The sequence below is a fragment of the Babylonia areolata genome, chromosome 27, assembly GCF_041734735.1.
Source record: "Babylonia areolata isolate BAREFJ2019XMU chromosome 27, ASM4173473v1, whole genome shotgun sequence".
Lineage (NCBI taxonomy): Eukaryota > Metazoa > Mollusca > Gastropoda > Neogastropoda > Buccinidae > Babylonia > Babylonia areolata.
The window spans coordinates 37278507-37293506 of NC_134902.1; the positions used below are offsets into that span (position 1 = coordinate 37278507).

The window sequence follows — 15000 nt, forward strand, 5'->3', positions numbered from 1 at the left end:
CTAGTTTTCGATGCACATGAACGCGCACGCGCGCGCGCGTGTGTGTGTGCATCATGCATTTGTGTGTGTGTGTGTGTGTGTGTGTGTGTGTGTGTGTGTGTGTGTGTGTGTGTGTGTGAAACTTCGTCATTGCTGTTTTCTCAAACATCTCTACGTTTTTTCACCACTCCCTTCACACCATCTCCATCATCAACATCATCATTCCCATCATCACCTCCATCATCATCATCATCATCATCATTGTCATCATCTCCATCATCACCCCCATCATCATCTCCATCATCATCATCATCAACACCATCATCCCCATGATCATACACATCATCACCCCCATCATCATCGTCATCATCACCATCATCCACATCATCATACACTCCCATCATCATCATCATCATCATCATCATCCCCATCATCATACACTCCCATCATCATCATCATCATCATCATCATCATCATCATCATCATCATCATCATCCCTATCATCATACACTCCCATCATCATCATCACCATCATGATCACCATCACCATCATCACCATTATCATCATCATCATCATCATCATCCCTATCATCATACACTCCCATCATCATCATCACCATCATGATCACCATCACCATCATCACCATTATCATCATCATCATCATCATCCCCATCATCATCACCCCCATCACCATCATCATCCTCATCATCAAGATCATCATCATCCCCATCATCATCACCCCCATCACCATCATCATCCTCATCATCAAGATCATCATCATCCCCATCATCATCACCACCACCATCACCACCACCACCATCATCACCATCATCATCATCATCGTCATCACCAGCACCAGGCTCATCATCACCATCACCATCACCATCACCACCACACCCACCTTCTGTCTGGCGATCTGCCTGGTGGCGGGAGACATCCAGTGAAGCCGACTGCTCAGACTGTCTGTCAGAGCCGCCTTCAGGTAGTGAGTCATGTTGTGGGCCTGTGAGGAAAAAGTCACAGCCCTCATGTGTAGGACGGAGCTTGTCACTGTGCTCGAAGAAAAGGTGTAATCGTTCAATATAAAGTTTGCTCATTGTTGTTCCATGTAAGAAAAAAAACAAAACTTGTCCATTGTCGTTTGGGGAAAAAAAGTTCGTGGGCCTATGGGTGGATATAAATTATGAGGACAAGGTTTGAACAGCTGTTGGCTTTGGTCATACATGGCATTGCCTAGTAAACTACTGATATCTCATGGAGGACACTATTGTCCATGTTTATGGTTGGTTTGATTCCCAATGTTCTAAGGGAGGAAAGCACCATAATGAAAGACACATTTTCTTTTTCTTTCTGTCTTTAGGAGCAGATAAACGGATTTTGTATCACGACCGTTATCATCTCGCTGTCGCCGTCGTCGTTTTAGTCGAAGTCATCACCATCTATTTATCGTCCTCGTCTTTGTCATGAGTGGTGTCGTCGTTACCACCATTATCATCATCATCATTATAGTGAATCATCATCATCATGAACGTCGTCATTACAATCGTCATCATCACCACCATCATCTTCAATCATCATAATGATAATAGTCATTATGGTCGTCGTCGTCATCATCATCACCATTAATCATCATCATCATCATCATCACACTCCTCCGCCTTCTCCTTCTCCTCCTCCTCCTCCTCGCCATCACCATCATTGTCACCATCCTCCTCCTCCTTATCTTCATCACCATCATCACCATCATCATCACCATCAACCATCACCATCATCACCATCACCACAACCATCATCACCACCATAATCACCACAACCATCATCACCACAACCATCATCATCATCACCATCACCACAACCATCATCACCACCATCATCATCATCATCACCACCACCACCATTACCACAAATCGCTTTCACGGTGCGCCCCCCCACACACACACACACACACTCCCCCCCCCCCAAAAAAAAAGAAAAAAGAAAAAAAGATCATGACCCGTGACCATCAGAAGTGGTTGTGCAATGTTCAGCGCACATGAATCTGACCACACACGCGCGCCTCTGATCTGACGCCTCCCTCCCTCCCCACCCCCACCCCCACCACCCGCCCCTCTTACCCTCCCCACCCCCACACCCCCTTTTGGAAGGAAGGAAGGAAACCGGAAAGCGGAACTGACGGCCTCCCTCCCTCCCCCTCCCCCTCCCCCCGCCCCTCTTACCCTCCCCACCCCCACACCCCCTTTTGGAAGGAAGGAAGGAAACCGGAAAGCGGAACTGACGGCCTCCTTGTCCTTGTCGACGAAGTGGTCCTTGACGAAGAGGGCGCCCATGGCGTCAGGCATGGCCCTGTCCAGCCAGGACAGGCACGAGTACCAGGCCTGGGGCCTCTCCAGGCTGCCCTCATACTCTTCCTTCCACGTGTAGTAGGCGTGCAGGTAGTCCCACGACAGGTAGCGCGAATAGGCGCTGGCCAGGCGCCACATCATGTAGTTGTTCAGCATTCTGGGCGACGGTGTGGAGCAGTGTGGGGGGGTGGAGGGTGGAGTGAGGGATGGGGGGTGGGGACGGGTAGGAAAGGCAAGAAAGAAAGAAAAGAAAAAAAAAGGAGAAAAACCTCATCATCTTCATGTGGGAGAGGTTGGGGTGTGTGGAGTGTGTGTGTGTGTGTGTGTGTGTGTGTGTGTGTGTGTGTGTGTGTGTGTGTGTGTGTGTGTGTGTGATGGGGGAGAGGTGGGGTTGGTTTTAGAGTGGGTAGGTGAGGGGTGGTGGTGGTGGTGGGGTGTTGTATGTGGATGGGTGGGTGGTTGGTTGGTTGGTTGGGTGGTTATGTGGTGGTATGGCGCCGAGTGGTTGCAGAGTAGGTGTGTGTCGGGTGTTAGGGTGGTGTTGGGTGTGTGTGGTGTGTGGGTGTGTGTGTGGTGTGGGTGCTCTCTGTCTGTCTGTCAGTCTGTTTGTTTGTCTGTCTGTCTGTCTCTGTGTCTTTGTCCCTCTGTGTCTATCTCTGCCTCTATATCTTTGTTTTTTTTTCTCTCTCTCTCTCTGTGATTCTGTCTCTCCGTCTCTCTGTCCCTGTCTCTCTCTCTCTCTCTCTCTCCCTGCCCAGCCACCTTTTCTGTCTGTCTGTCTGTCTGTCTGTCTGTCCCCCTGTCCCACACTCTCTCTCCCACTCTCTATCTTCCTATCTAAAATAATTTTTCGTTCGTTCTCTCTCTCTCTCTCTCTCTCTCTCTCTCACATTGTTCACATTCCCCTTCACGAGGGGTTGAGGCCTAATGTGAATATTGATTGATTGATGTGGATACTTATATAGCGCCTATCCTCGGTCAGAGACCAAGCTCTAAGCGCTTTACATACACGGGGACATTTGCACCACAGGCTGCCTACCTGGGTAGAGCCGACTGACGGCTGCCACTGGGGGCTCATCATTCGTTTCCTGTGTCATTCAATCAGATTTCAGACGCACACACATACACACTCAGACAGACATGTAACATTTTACGTGTATGACCTTTTCTTATTTGTTTACCCCGCCATGTAGGCAGCCATACTCCGTTTTCGGGGGTGTGCATGCTGGCTATGTTCTTGTTCCCATAACCCACCGAACGCTGACATGGATTACAGGATCTTTTACGTGCGAATTTGATCTTCTGCGTGCGCATACACACGAAGGGGGTTCAGGCACTAGCAGGTCTGCACATATGTTGACCTGAGAGATCGGAAAAATCTCCACCCTTTACCCACCAGGTGCACCGAGATTCGAACCCAGGACCCTCAGATTGAAAGTCCAGCGCTTTAACCATTCGGCTATTGCAGCCCGTCATAAAGAATAAACCATCTTCAGTCTTAAGTCACTCTCTCTTCCCACCCTCTCCTTCCCCCTCTCCCTCTCTCTCTCACCGAGATTTTTTGGAGGGGTCCAGCCGACTGAGCCAGATGGTCAGTTTCTGGATGTACTCCTGTTCATAGACCACCACGTGGGTGTTCTCCGTCACCAACACGTGGGAGTGTGTGTTGAACATGTACTTGAAGAGGCTGACCCAGTCCACCTGTACAGAAAGGAATATAGCATTCTCAGAAAGGAATATAGCATTCTCAGAAAGGAATATAGCATTCTCATGGCGCCAGACTCCCCCTAATTCATAATGGGCCCCAGGCGCCTCGCTTAAAACGATACATATCATGCCATGTACCATTGTGCATAAAGATACAAAACAGTGCATGAAGATATACAGAGGAAAAATAACATACACAGACACACACACACAAACCCCCGTACCTCCTCCCCCCACCCACCCCACCCCCCCACACACACATACACACGCACAAACATGCACGCACACATATCGCACGCACGCACACACGCACATATACACGCACATGCACGCACACACATGCATGCACGCACACACACGCACACACTCATCGATTTTCATCAAGACAATGGAAATGGTTCTTTCATATCATAGCCATATATGTTGGGAGAGAGAGAGAGAGAGAGAGAGAGAGAGAGAGAGAGAGAGAGAGAGAGAGAGAGAGAGAGAGAGAGAGAGAGAGAGAGAATGAATGAATGAAGAATGAATGAATCATTTTTATTTTCTGAGGGTAATAAATTAAGCATACATGCTTTTTTTTTATCATCCAGCCCTCGAAAACAAATACATAAACAACAGCAAAACGAAAAAAGAAAAAAAGAGGGAAAAGTGAAAAAGCAAGAGAAAAATCACGGAAATACGAGAAGAAGAAAAGAAGATAGTTACACAGCCAGATGGAAAGAGACAGACAAAGATATACAGACAGACATGCAAATAGACAGGCAGGGAGAGCGACGAGAGAGAGAGAGAGAGAGAGAGAGGCAGACAGACAGACAGACCGAGAGAGAGAGAGAGAGAGAGAGAGAGAGGGGGGTTGGGGGAGGACATCAGTCAGTATATTCCCCCCTCCCTCCCTTCCTCGCTCTCTCTTCCCCTTACTCAATCGCTCCCTCCCTCCCTCCCTCCTTCCCTCACTCAGTCCCTCTCTTCATCACCTCTCCCTCCCTCCCTCCCTCCCTCCCCTACTCCGTCAGTCACTCAGCCCCATCCCTTCCTAACCAGATTGATCCATCTCTCAATGCCCCACTCCCCCCATCCCTTCCTCACCAGATTGATCCATCTCTCAATGCCCCACTCCCTCCATCCCTTCCTAACCAGATTGGTCCATCTCTCAATGCCCCACTCCCTCCATCCCTTCCTCACCAGATTGATCCATCTCTCAATGCCCCACTCCATCCATCCCTTCCTCACCAGATTGATCCATCTCTCAATGCCCCACTCCCTCCATCCCTTCCTCACCAGATTGATCCATCTCTCAATGCCCCACTCCCTCCATCCCTTCCTCACCAGATTGATCCATCTCTCAATGCCCCACTCCCTCCATCCCTTCCTCACCAGATTGATCCATCTCTCAATGCCCCACTCCCTCCATCCCTTCCTCACCAGATTGATCCATCTCTCAATGCCCCACTCCCTCCATCCCTTCCTAACCAGATTGATCCATCTCTCAATGCCCCACTCCCTCCATCCCTTCCTCACCAGATTGATCCATCTCTCAATGCCCCACTCCCTCCATCCCTTCCTCACCAGATTGATCCATCTCTCAATGCCCCACTCCCTCCATCCCTTCCTCACCAGATTGATCCATCTCTCAATGCCCCACTCCCTCCATCCCTTCCTCACCAGATTGATCCATCTCTCAATGCCCCACTCCCTCCATCCCTTCCTCACCAGATTGATCCATCTCTCAATGCCCCACTCCATCCCTTCCTCACCAGATTGATCCATCTCTCAATGCCCCACTCCCTCCATCCCTTCCTCACCAGATTGATCCATCTCTCAATGCCCCACTCCATCCATCCCTTCCTAACCAGATTGATCCATCTCTCAATGCCCCACTCCCTCCATCACTTCCTAACCAGATTGATCCATCTCTCAATGCCCCACTCCCTCCATCACTTCCTAACCAGATTGATCCATCTCTCAATGCCCCACTCCCTCCATCCCTTCCTCACCAGATTGATCCATCTCTCAATGCCCCACTCCCTCCATCCCTTCCTCACCAGATTGATCCATCTCTCAATGCCCCACTCCCTCCATCCCTTCCTAACCAGATTGATCCATCTCTCAATGCCCCACTCCCTCCATCCCTTCCTCACCAGATTGATCCATCTCTCAATGCCCCATTCCTTCCTAACCAGATTGATCCATCTCTCAATGCCCCATTCCTTCCTAACCAGATTGATCCATCTCTCAATGCCCCATCCCTTCCTCACCAGATTGATCCATCTTTCAATGCCCCACTCCCTCCATCACTCTGTCACTCTCTCTCTCTCTCTCTACCCCTCTACCCTCCCTCTCTCCTTCCCTCATTCACTCCCCACCCCCTTACCTCCGTAATTCTCTCTCTCTCTCTCTCTCTCTCTCTCTCTCTCTCTCTCTCTCTCTCATTCTGTCTCAGTCCCTCTTCCTGGCTCCCTCCTCCCTCACCCGCCCCCCCCCCCCTCCTTCCTCGTTCTCTCTTTCCCCTCACTCGTCCTTTAAGCGCGTTGGGTTACGCTGCTGGTCAGGCATCTGCTTGGCAGATGTGGTGTAGCGTGTATGGTTTTGTCCGAACGCAGTGACGCCTCCTTGAGCTACTGAAACTGAAACTGAAACTCGTCATTCCCTTCACCCGTAACTTACTCCCTCACTTCCTCTCTCCCTGCCCGTCTCTCTCTCCCCCCCCCCCACCCCTCTCTCCGTGTCTCTCCCTCCCCCCACCCCTCTCTCAGTGTCTCTCCCTCCCCCCACCCCTCTCTCTGTGTCTCTCCCTCCCCCCACCCCTCTCTCTCTCTCCCTCCCTCCACCCCTCTCTGTCTCTCCCTCCCCCCACCCCTCTCTCTCTCTCCCTCCCTCCACCCCTCTCTGTCTCTCTCTCCCTCCCCCCACCCCTCTCTGTGTCTTTCCCTCCCCCCACCACCCCTCTCCGTGTCTCTCCCTTCCCCCACCCCTCTCTCTGTCCCTCCCTCCCTCCCCCACCCCTCTCTCCCTCCCCCCACCCTCTCTGTGTCTCTCCCTCCCCCCACGTGTCTCTCCCTCCCCACACCCTCTCTGTGTCTCTCTCTCCCTCCCCCCACCCTCTCTGTGTCTCTCCCTCCCCCCACGTGTCTCTCCCTCCCCACACCCTCTCTGTGTCTCTCTCTCCCTTCCCCCACCCCTCTCTCTGTCCCTCCCTCCCTCCCCCACCCCTCTCTCCCTCCCCACACCCTCTCTGTGTCTCTCCCTCCCCCCACCCCTCTCCCTCCCCCCCACCACCCCTCTCCGTGTCTCTCCCTCCCTCCACCCCTCTCTCTCTGTCCCTCCCTCCCTCCACCCCTCTCTCTGTCTCTCTCTCCCCACCCCTCTCTCTGTGTCTCTCCCCCCACCCCTCTCTGTGTCTCTCCCCCCACCCCTCTCTGTGTCCCTCCCCCCACCCCTCTCTCTGTGTCTCTCCCTCCCCCCACCCCTCTCTCTGTGTCTCTCCCTCCCCCCACCCCTCTCTCTGTGTCTCTCCCTCCCCCACCCCTCTCTCTGTGTCTCTCCCCCCACCCCTCTCTGTGTCCCTCCCCCCACCCCTCTCTCTGTGTCTCTCCCTCCCCCACCCCTCTCTCTGTGTCTCTCCCCCCACCCCTCTCTGTGTCCCTCCCCCCACCCCTCTCTCTGTGTCCCTCCCTCCCCCCACCCCTCTCTCTGTGTCTCTCCCTCCCCCCACCCCTCTCTCTGTGTCTCTCCCCCCACCCCTCTCTGTGTCCCTCCCTCCCTCCACCCCTCTCTCTGTCTCTCTCTCCCCACCCCTCTCTCTGTGTCTCTCCCCCCACCCCTCTCTGTGTCTCTCCCCCCACCCCTCTCTGTGTCCCTCCCCCCACCCCTCTCTCTGTGTCTCTCCCTCCCCCCACCCCTCTCTCTGTGTCTCTCCCTCCCCCCACCCCTCTCTCTGTGTCTCTCCCTCCCCCACCCCTCTCTCTGTGTCTCTCCCCCCACCCCTCTCTGTGTCCCTCCCACCACCCCTCTCTCTGTGTCTCTCCCTCCCCCACCCCTCTCTCTGTGTCTCTCCCCCCACCCCTCTCTGTGTCCCTCCCCCCACCCCTCTCTCTGTGTCCCTCCCTCCCCCCACCCCTCTCTCTGTGTCTCTCCCTCCCCCCACCCCTCTCTCTGTGTCTCTCCCCCCACCCCTCTCTGTGTCCCTCCCTCCCCCCACCCCTCTGTCTCTCCCTCCCCCACCCCTCTCTCTGTGTCCCTCCCTCCCCCACCCCTCTCTCTGTGTCTCTCCCCCCACCCCTCTCTCTGTGTCCCTCCCTCCCCCCACCCCTCTCTCTGTCTCTCCCTCCCCCACCCCTCTCTCTGTGTCCCTCCCTCCCCCACCCCTCTCTCTGTGTCCCTCCCCCCACCCCTCTCTCTGTGTCTCTCCCTCCCCCCACCCCTCTCTCTGTGTCCCTCCCTCCCCCCACCCCTCTCTCTGTCTCTCCCTCCCCCACCCCTCTCTCTGTGTCCCTCCCTCCCCCACCCCTCTCTCTGTGTCCCTCCCCCCACCCCTCTCTCTGTGTCTCTCCCTCCCCCCACCCCTCTCTCTCTATCTCTCCCTCCCTCCCCTCTCTCTGTGTCCCTCCCCCCACCCCTCTCTGTGTCCCTCTCCCCACCCCTCTCTCTGTGTCCCTCCCTCCCCCCACCCCTCTCTCTGTCTCTCCCTCCCCCACCCCTCTCTCTGTGTCCCTCCCCCACCCCTCTCTCTGTCTCTCCCTCCCCCCACCCCTCTCTCTGTCTCTCCCTCCCCCACCCCTCTCTCTGTGTCCCTCCCTCCCCCCACCCCTCTCTCTGTGTCTCTCCCTCCCCCCACCCCTCTCTCTGTGTCTCTCCCCCCACCCCTCTCTCTGTCCCTCCCTCCCCCCACCCCTCTCTCTGTCTCTCCCTCCCCCACCCCTCTCTCTGTGTCTCTCCCTCCCCCCACCCCTCTCTCTGTGTCTCTCCCCCCACCCCTCTCTCTGTCTCTCCCTCCCCCCACCCCTCTCTCTGTGTCTCTCCCCCCACCCCTCTCTCTGTCCCTCCCTCCCCCCACCCCTCTCTCTGTCTCTCCCTCCCCCACCCCTCTCTCCCTCCCCCACCACTCTCTCTGTGTCCCTCCCTCCCCCCACCCCTCTCTCTGTGTCTCTCCCTCCCCCCACCCCTCTCTCTGTCCCTCCCTCCGCCCACCCCTCTCTCTGTCTCTCCCTCCCCACCCCTCTCTCTGTGTCTCTCCCTCCCCCACCCCTCTCTCTGTCTCTCCCTCCCCCACCCCTCTCTCTGTGTCTCTCCCCCCACCCCTCTGTGTCTCTCCCCCCACCCCTCTGTGTCTCTCCCCCCACCCCTCTCTCTGTGTCCCTCCCCCCACCCCTCTCTCTGTGTCTCTCCCTCCCCCACCCCTCTCTCTGTCTCTCCCTCCCCCACCTCTCTCTCTGTGTCTCTCCCTCCCCCCACCCCTCTCTCAGTGTCTCTCCCTCCCCCACCCCTCTCTATCTCTCCCTCCCCCACCTCTCTCTCTCTGTCTCTCCCTCCCCCACCCCTCTCTATCTCTCCCTCCCCCACCTCTCTATCTCTCCCTCCCCCACCCCTCTCTCTCTGTCTCTCCCTCCCCCCACCCCTCTCTCTGTGTCTCTCCCTCCCCCACCCCTCTATCTCTCCCTCCCCCCACCCCTCTCTCTGTGTCTCTCCCTCCCCCCACCCCTCTCTCTGTGTCTCTCCCTCCCCCACCCCTCTCTCTGTGTCCCTCCCCCCACCCCTCTCTCTGTGTCTCTCCCTCCCTCCACCCCTCTCTCTGTGTCCCTCCCCCCACCCCTCTCTCTGTGTCTCTCCCTCCCTCCACCCCTCTCTCTGTGTCTCTCCCTCCCTCCACCCCTCTCTCTGTGTCTCCCTCCCCCACCCCTCTCTCTGTGTCCCTCCCTCCCCCCACCTCTCTCTCTGTGTCTCTCCCCCCACCCCTCTCTCTGTGTCCCTCCCTCCCCCCACCCCTCTCTCTGTGTCTCTCCCTCCCCCCACCCCTCTCTCTGTGTCCCTCCCTCCCCCATCCCTCTCTCTGTGTCCCTCCCTCCCCCCCACCCCTCTCTCTGTGTCCCTCCCTCCCCCCCACCCCTCTCTCTGTGTCCCTCCCTCCCCCCCACCCCTCTCTCTGTGTCTCTCCCTCCCCCCACCCCTCTCTCTGTGTCTCTCCCTCCCCCCACCCCTCTCTCTGTGTCCCTCCCCCACCCCTCTCTCTGTGTCCCTCCCTCCCCCACCCCTCTATCTCTCCCTCCCCCACCCCTCTCTCTGTGTCTCTCCCTCCCCCCACCCCTCTCTCTGTGTCTCTCCCTCCCCCACCCCTCTATCTCTCCCTCCCCCCACCTCTCTCTCTCTGTCTCTCCCTCCCCCCACCCCTCTCTCTGTGTCTCTCCCTCCCCCACCCCTCTATCTCTCCCTCCCCCCACCCCTCTCTCTGTGTCTCTCCCTCCCCCACCCCTCTCTCTGTGTCCCTCCCTCCCCCACCCCTCTATCTCTCCCTCCCCCCACCCCTCTCTCTGTGTCTCTCCCTCCCCCACCCCTCTCTCTGTGTCCCTCCCTCCCCCACCCCTCTATCTCTCCCTCCCCCCACCCCTCTCTCTGTGTCTCTCCCTCCCCCACCCCTCTATCTCTCCCTCCCCCCACCCCTCTCTCTGTGTCTCTCCCTCCCCCACCCCTCTCTCTGTGTCCCTCCCTCCCTCCACCCCTCTCTCTGTGTCCCTCCCTCCCTCCACCCCTCTCTCTGTGTCTCTCCCTCCCCCACCCCTCTCTCTGTGTCCCTCCCTCCCTCCACCCCTCTCTCTGTGTCCCTCCCTCCCCCACCCCTCTCTCTGTGTCTCTCCCCCCACCCCTCTCTCTGTGTCCCTCTCTCCCCCACCCCTCTCTCTGTGTCCCTCTCTCCCCCACCCCTCTCTCTGTGTCTCTCCCTCCCCCACCCCTCTCTCTGTGTCCCTCCCTCCCTCCACCCCTCTCTCTGTGTCTCTCCCCCCACCCCTCTCTCTGTGTCTCTCCCCCCACCCCTCTCTCTGTGTCCCTCTCTCCCCCACCCCTCTCTCTGTGTCCCTCCCTCCCTCCACCCCTCTCTCTGTGTCCCTCCCTCCCTCCACCCCTCTCTCTGTGTCCCTCCCTCCCCCACCCCTCTCTCTCTGTCTCTCCCCCCACCCCTCTCTCTGTGTCCCTCTCTCCCCCACCCCTCTCTCTGTGTCCCTCTCTCCCCCACCCCTCTCTCTGTGTCCCTCCCTCCCCCACCCCTCTCTCTCTGTCTCTCCCCCCACCCCTCTCTCTGTGTCTCTCCCTCCCCCACCCCTCTCTCTGTGTCTCTCCCTCCCCCCACCCCTCTCTCTGTGTCCCTCCCCTCCCCCCACCCCTCTCTCTGTGTCTCTCCCCTCCCCCCACCCCTCTCTCTCCCTCCCCCACCCCTCTCTCTGTGTCTCTCCCTCCCCCCACCCCTCTCTCTGTGTCTCTCCCTCCCCCCACCCCTCTCTCTGTCCCTCCCTCCCCCCACCCCTCTCTCTGTGTCTCTCCCTCCCCCCACCCCTCTCTCTCTATCTCTCCCTCCCCCACCCCTCTCTCTGTGTCTCTCCCTCCCCCCACCCCTCTCTCTGTGTCTCTCCCTCCCCCCACCCCTCTCTCTCCCTCCCCCACCCCTCTCTCTGTGTCTCTCCCTCCCCCCACCCCTCTCTCTGTGTCTCTCCCTCCCCCCACCCCTCTCTCTCCCTCCCCCACCCCTCTCTCTGTGTCTCTCCCTCCCCCCACCCCTCTCTCTGTGTCCCTCCCCTCCCCCCCACCCCTCTCTCTCTATCTCTCCCTCCCTCCACCCTCTCTGTGTCCCTCCCCTCCCCCCACCCCTCTCTCTGTGTCCCCCCCCTCCCTGACGCACCTGACCACTGGAGTTCTGGTTGAGGGCTGACAGCGTGGGTCGTCTGTCCAGCGAGTGGGGATCAGTCTCATAGCTGGAGCTCTTCTTTAGCTGCACGAACACACACACACACACACACACACACACACACACACACACACACACACACACACACACACACACACACACAGGAGCGCAAGCATGCACACACACACGCACACGTACACACAAAATTTTTAATACACATAGATTTATAGATAGATACATACATACATACACACAGGGGCGCACGCACGCATACACGGGAGAGAGTGAGGGATATAGAGCACAAACAGAAGCATATATGCATGAGCGCACGTATATGATAATAACATATCATCATAATAATATGAAAAGAATATTGATATACCCGTGCGCGCTTATTCTCTCTCTCTGTCTCTCTTTCTCTTGCACATACACTCACTCAAACACGCACGCATGCTGCGCACGCATAGCACAACCGGATGCATGCATGTGCGCACAGGCAGGTGTTAATACAAAACATACACAGAGAGAACGAGAGAGCGAGAGAGAGAGAGATAGCACCCCCCCCCCCCACACACACACACACATTCATAGAACTCCCAACCACCCCCCACACCCCACCAACAGCCACCACCATCCCCACCCCTACCACCCCAGCCCCCTCAACTAACCCCCTCCTCTCCTACACCCACACTCACAGCCCCCCCCCCTTCACCGACCCTCCCTTCCCTCCCTCAACCCCCCATCCTCCCCCGACACACACACACACACAGGAGATCCCCAACCTTGGCCATTTCTTTCTCCACAGTGATAGCATCGTCGACGAACTTGTCCAGGCGAAGCATCTTGTCGTCCTCTGTCAGGGTGATGTTGGCATCACGGATCAGCATAGAGGCGATGGCACGCATGTACGCCTTGTACGGTGCCAGCATCTTGCACAGAGGTATCATCATCATCATCATCATGCTCCTCCTCCTCCTCCTCCTCGTCATCATCATCATCATCATCGTCATCATCATCATCTCCATCATCATCATCATCATCTTCATAATGCTCCTCCTCGTCCTCCTCCTCGTCATCATCATCATCATCATCATCATCATCATCTTCTTCATGCTCCTCTCCTCCTCCTCGTCATCATCATCATCACCATCATCATCATCATCTTCATCATCATCTTCATCATGCTCCTCCTCCTCCTCGTCATCATCATCGTCATCATCATCATCATCATCATCATCATCATGCTCTTCCTCCTCCTCCTCCTCGTCATCATCATCATCATCATCATCATCATCATCATCATGCTCTTCCTCCTCCTCCTCCTCGTCAACATCATCATCATCATTATCATCATCATGCTCCTCCTCCTCCTCCTCCTCGTCAACATCATCATCATCATCATCATCATCATGCTCTTCCTCCTCCTCCTCGTCATCATCATCATCATCATCAGTAGAAGCAGCAGCAGCAGCAACACCAGCAGCGATAGTAGTAATAGTCAGAGTAGTTGCAACAGCCGCAGCAGCAGCAGCAGCAGTAGTAGTAGTAGTAGTAGTAGTAGTAGTAGTAGTAGTAGTAGCAGTAGTATAAGAAGCAGCATAACAACTTAACAATTACAGTAGAAATCAAATATTTATATTCATTTATTATTTATAAATAATAGCATCATCAACAACAATAAAGTTTGCACGTTTACACAAATACGCTTATACTTACCCCAAGCCTACACGCTACTTAATATCAAATGTATTTTCAAACCAACCATTTAAGGAGGCAATGGACCAACCAAAGAACCAACTGGCAAACCAAAAACGAGTCAACAAATGAACCAACCAGGCAACTAACCAATAAACCAACCAATGAACAAGCCAATGAAACCAACCAGTGAACCAACGAACGAGCCTACCATTCAACCTTTTAGTGAACCCCCCCCCCCCCAGATGAAACAAGCAATGAATGAACAAGCTAACTGACCGACAAAAACAATGAACCAACGTTTGAACCAATCAATCAATCGACAACAAACCAACCAATGAACCAACCAGTGAGCAACATATCAAACAAACAACTATCCAGTGATCGAACCCATGAAGGAATGAAGGAATGAATAAATGAATGAATGAATCTTTATTTTCCAACGGTGAAGATATTAGCACTTTGGCCGACTTACACATCTGCTGTTGTTCTAAGAGACACACAAACATGTACGCATATAAATGTAGTTATACTGAATACTTAATACATGTATAATGTACGAGTATAACACAGCGTCAAACTGAGAGACACAAACTGAGAGGAACGATAAACAAGCCAATCAACCAACCAACCAACCAACCAACCAACCAACGGACAAGCCAAAGAAGCAACCATTTAACCAAACAGTGAACAACCAGTCATTTAGTCACCCATCCAATCCACTGACCACTTCATGAAGCAGACAAACAGAAACTCACCGCAGTGCTGTCGTATTCCGAATAATGCAGCCCAAGACCGCTGAGGTAAATCTGTAACAGAGACAACAACATTGTCACTGACTGATTGATTGACTAACTAAATGATTGATTGACATATTAGCTATTTATCTACTTATTATTGATTTTATACAGTCATGTATGTATGTATGTATGTATGTATGTATGTATGTATGTATGTATGTATGTATATATGTATGTCTGTCTGTCTGTCTATCTATTTGCGTTGATTTAATTTTGGCGCAACTCTTGTTGTTGTGGATTCTTTTTCGAACCAGTCTAAAAATCAGTTGCACTTGTGTCAGATGTCTTAGCATAGCAGTCACAACCTCAATATGAATACGTACGACTTTTGAAAGCTGGCATTCGGAAACAAAGCATTAGCGCAATGCAGATTTTCATATAACCCTTTTGTTGTCATGGGTTCTTTAACGTGCGTTGAGTGCATGCATGCTACACGCGAGACCTTGGTTACTCGCCTCAAACGAATGACTAGCATCCAGATCACCACTCAGTCCAGTGAGTTGTGTGGGCGCGGGGTGGGAGGAGGGAGGGCAGGGGGAGTGAAAGTCGTGGCGCTTAGCCAAATTATACCATCACTGTTGCACA

The 15000-nt window shown here is 54.7% G+C and overlaps 1 protein-coding gene across 2 annotated transcripts in view; it reads right to left on the reverse strand.

Moving 5' to 3' along the window:
* The window catches only part of LOC143301123 (endothelin-converting enzyme homolog), a 79668-nt gene that overhangs the window by 11560 nt on the left and 53108 nt on the right, over window positions 1-15000 (reverse strand). For both annotated transcript variants that reach the window (XM_076615178.1, XM_076615179.1), the window contains 6 exons: window positions 14374-14424; window positions 12703-12849; window positions 11915-12004; window positions 3875-4023; window positions 2257-2479; window positions 882-983 (listed from right to left, as the gene is read on the reverse strand). In XM_076615178.1, coding sequence (XP_076471293.1) covers window positions 882-983; window positions 2257-2479; window positions 3875-4023; window positions 11915-12004; window positions 12703-12849; window positions 14374-14424 — 762 coding nt within the window. The remainder of the gene's footprint in view (window positions 1-881; window positions 984-2256; window positions 2480-3874; window positions 4024-11914; window positions 12005-12702; window positions 12850-14373; window positions 14425-15000) is intronic.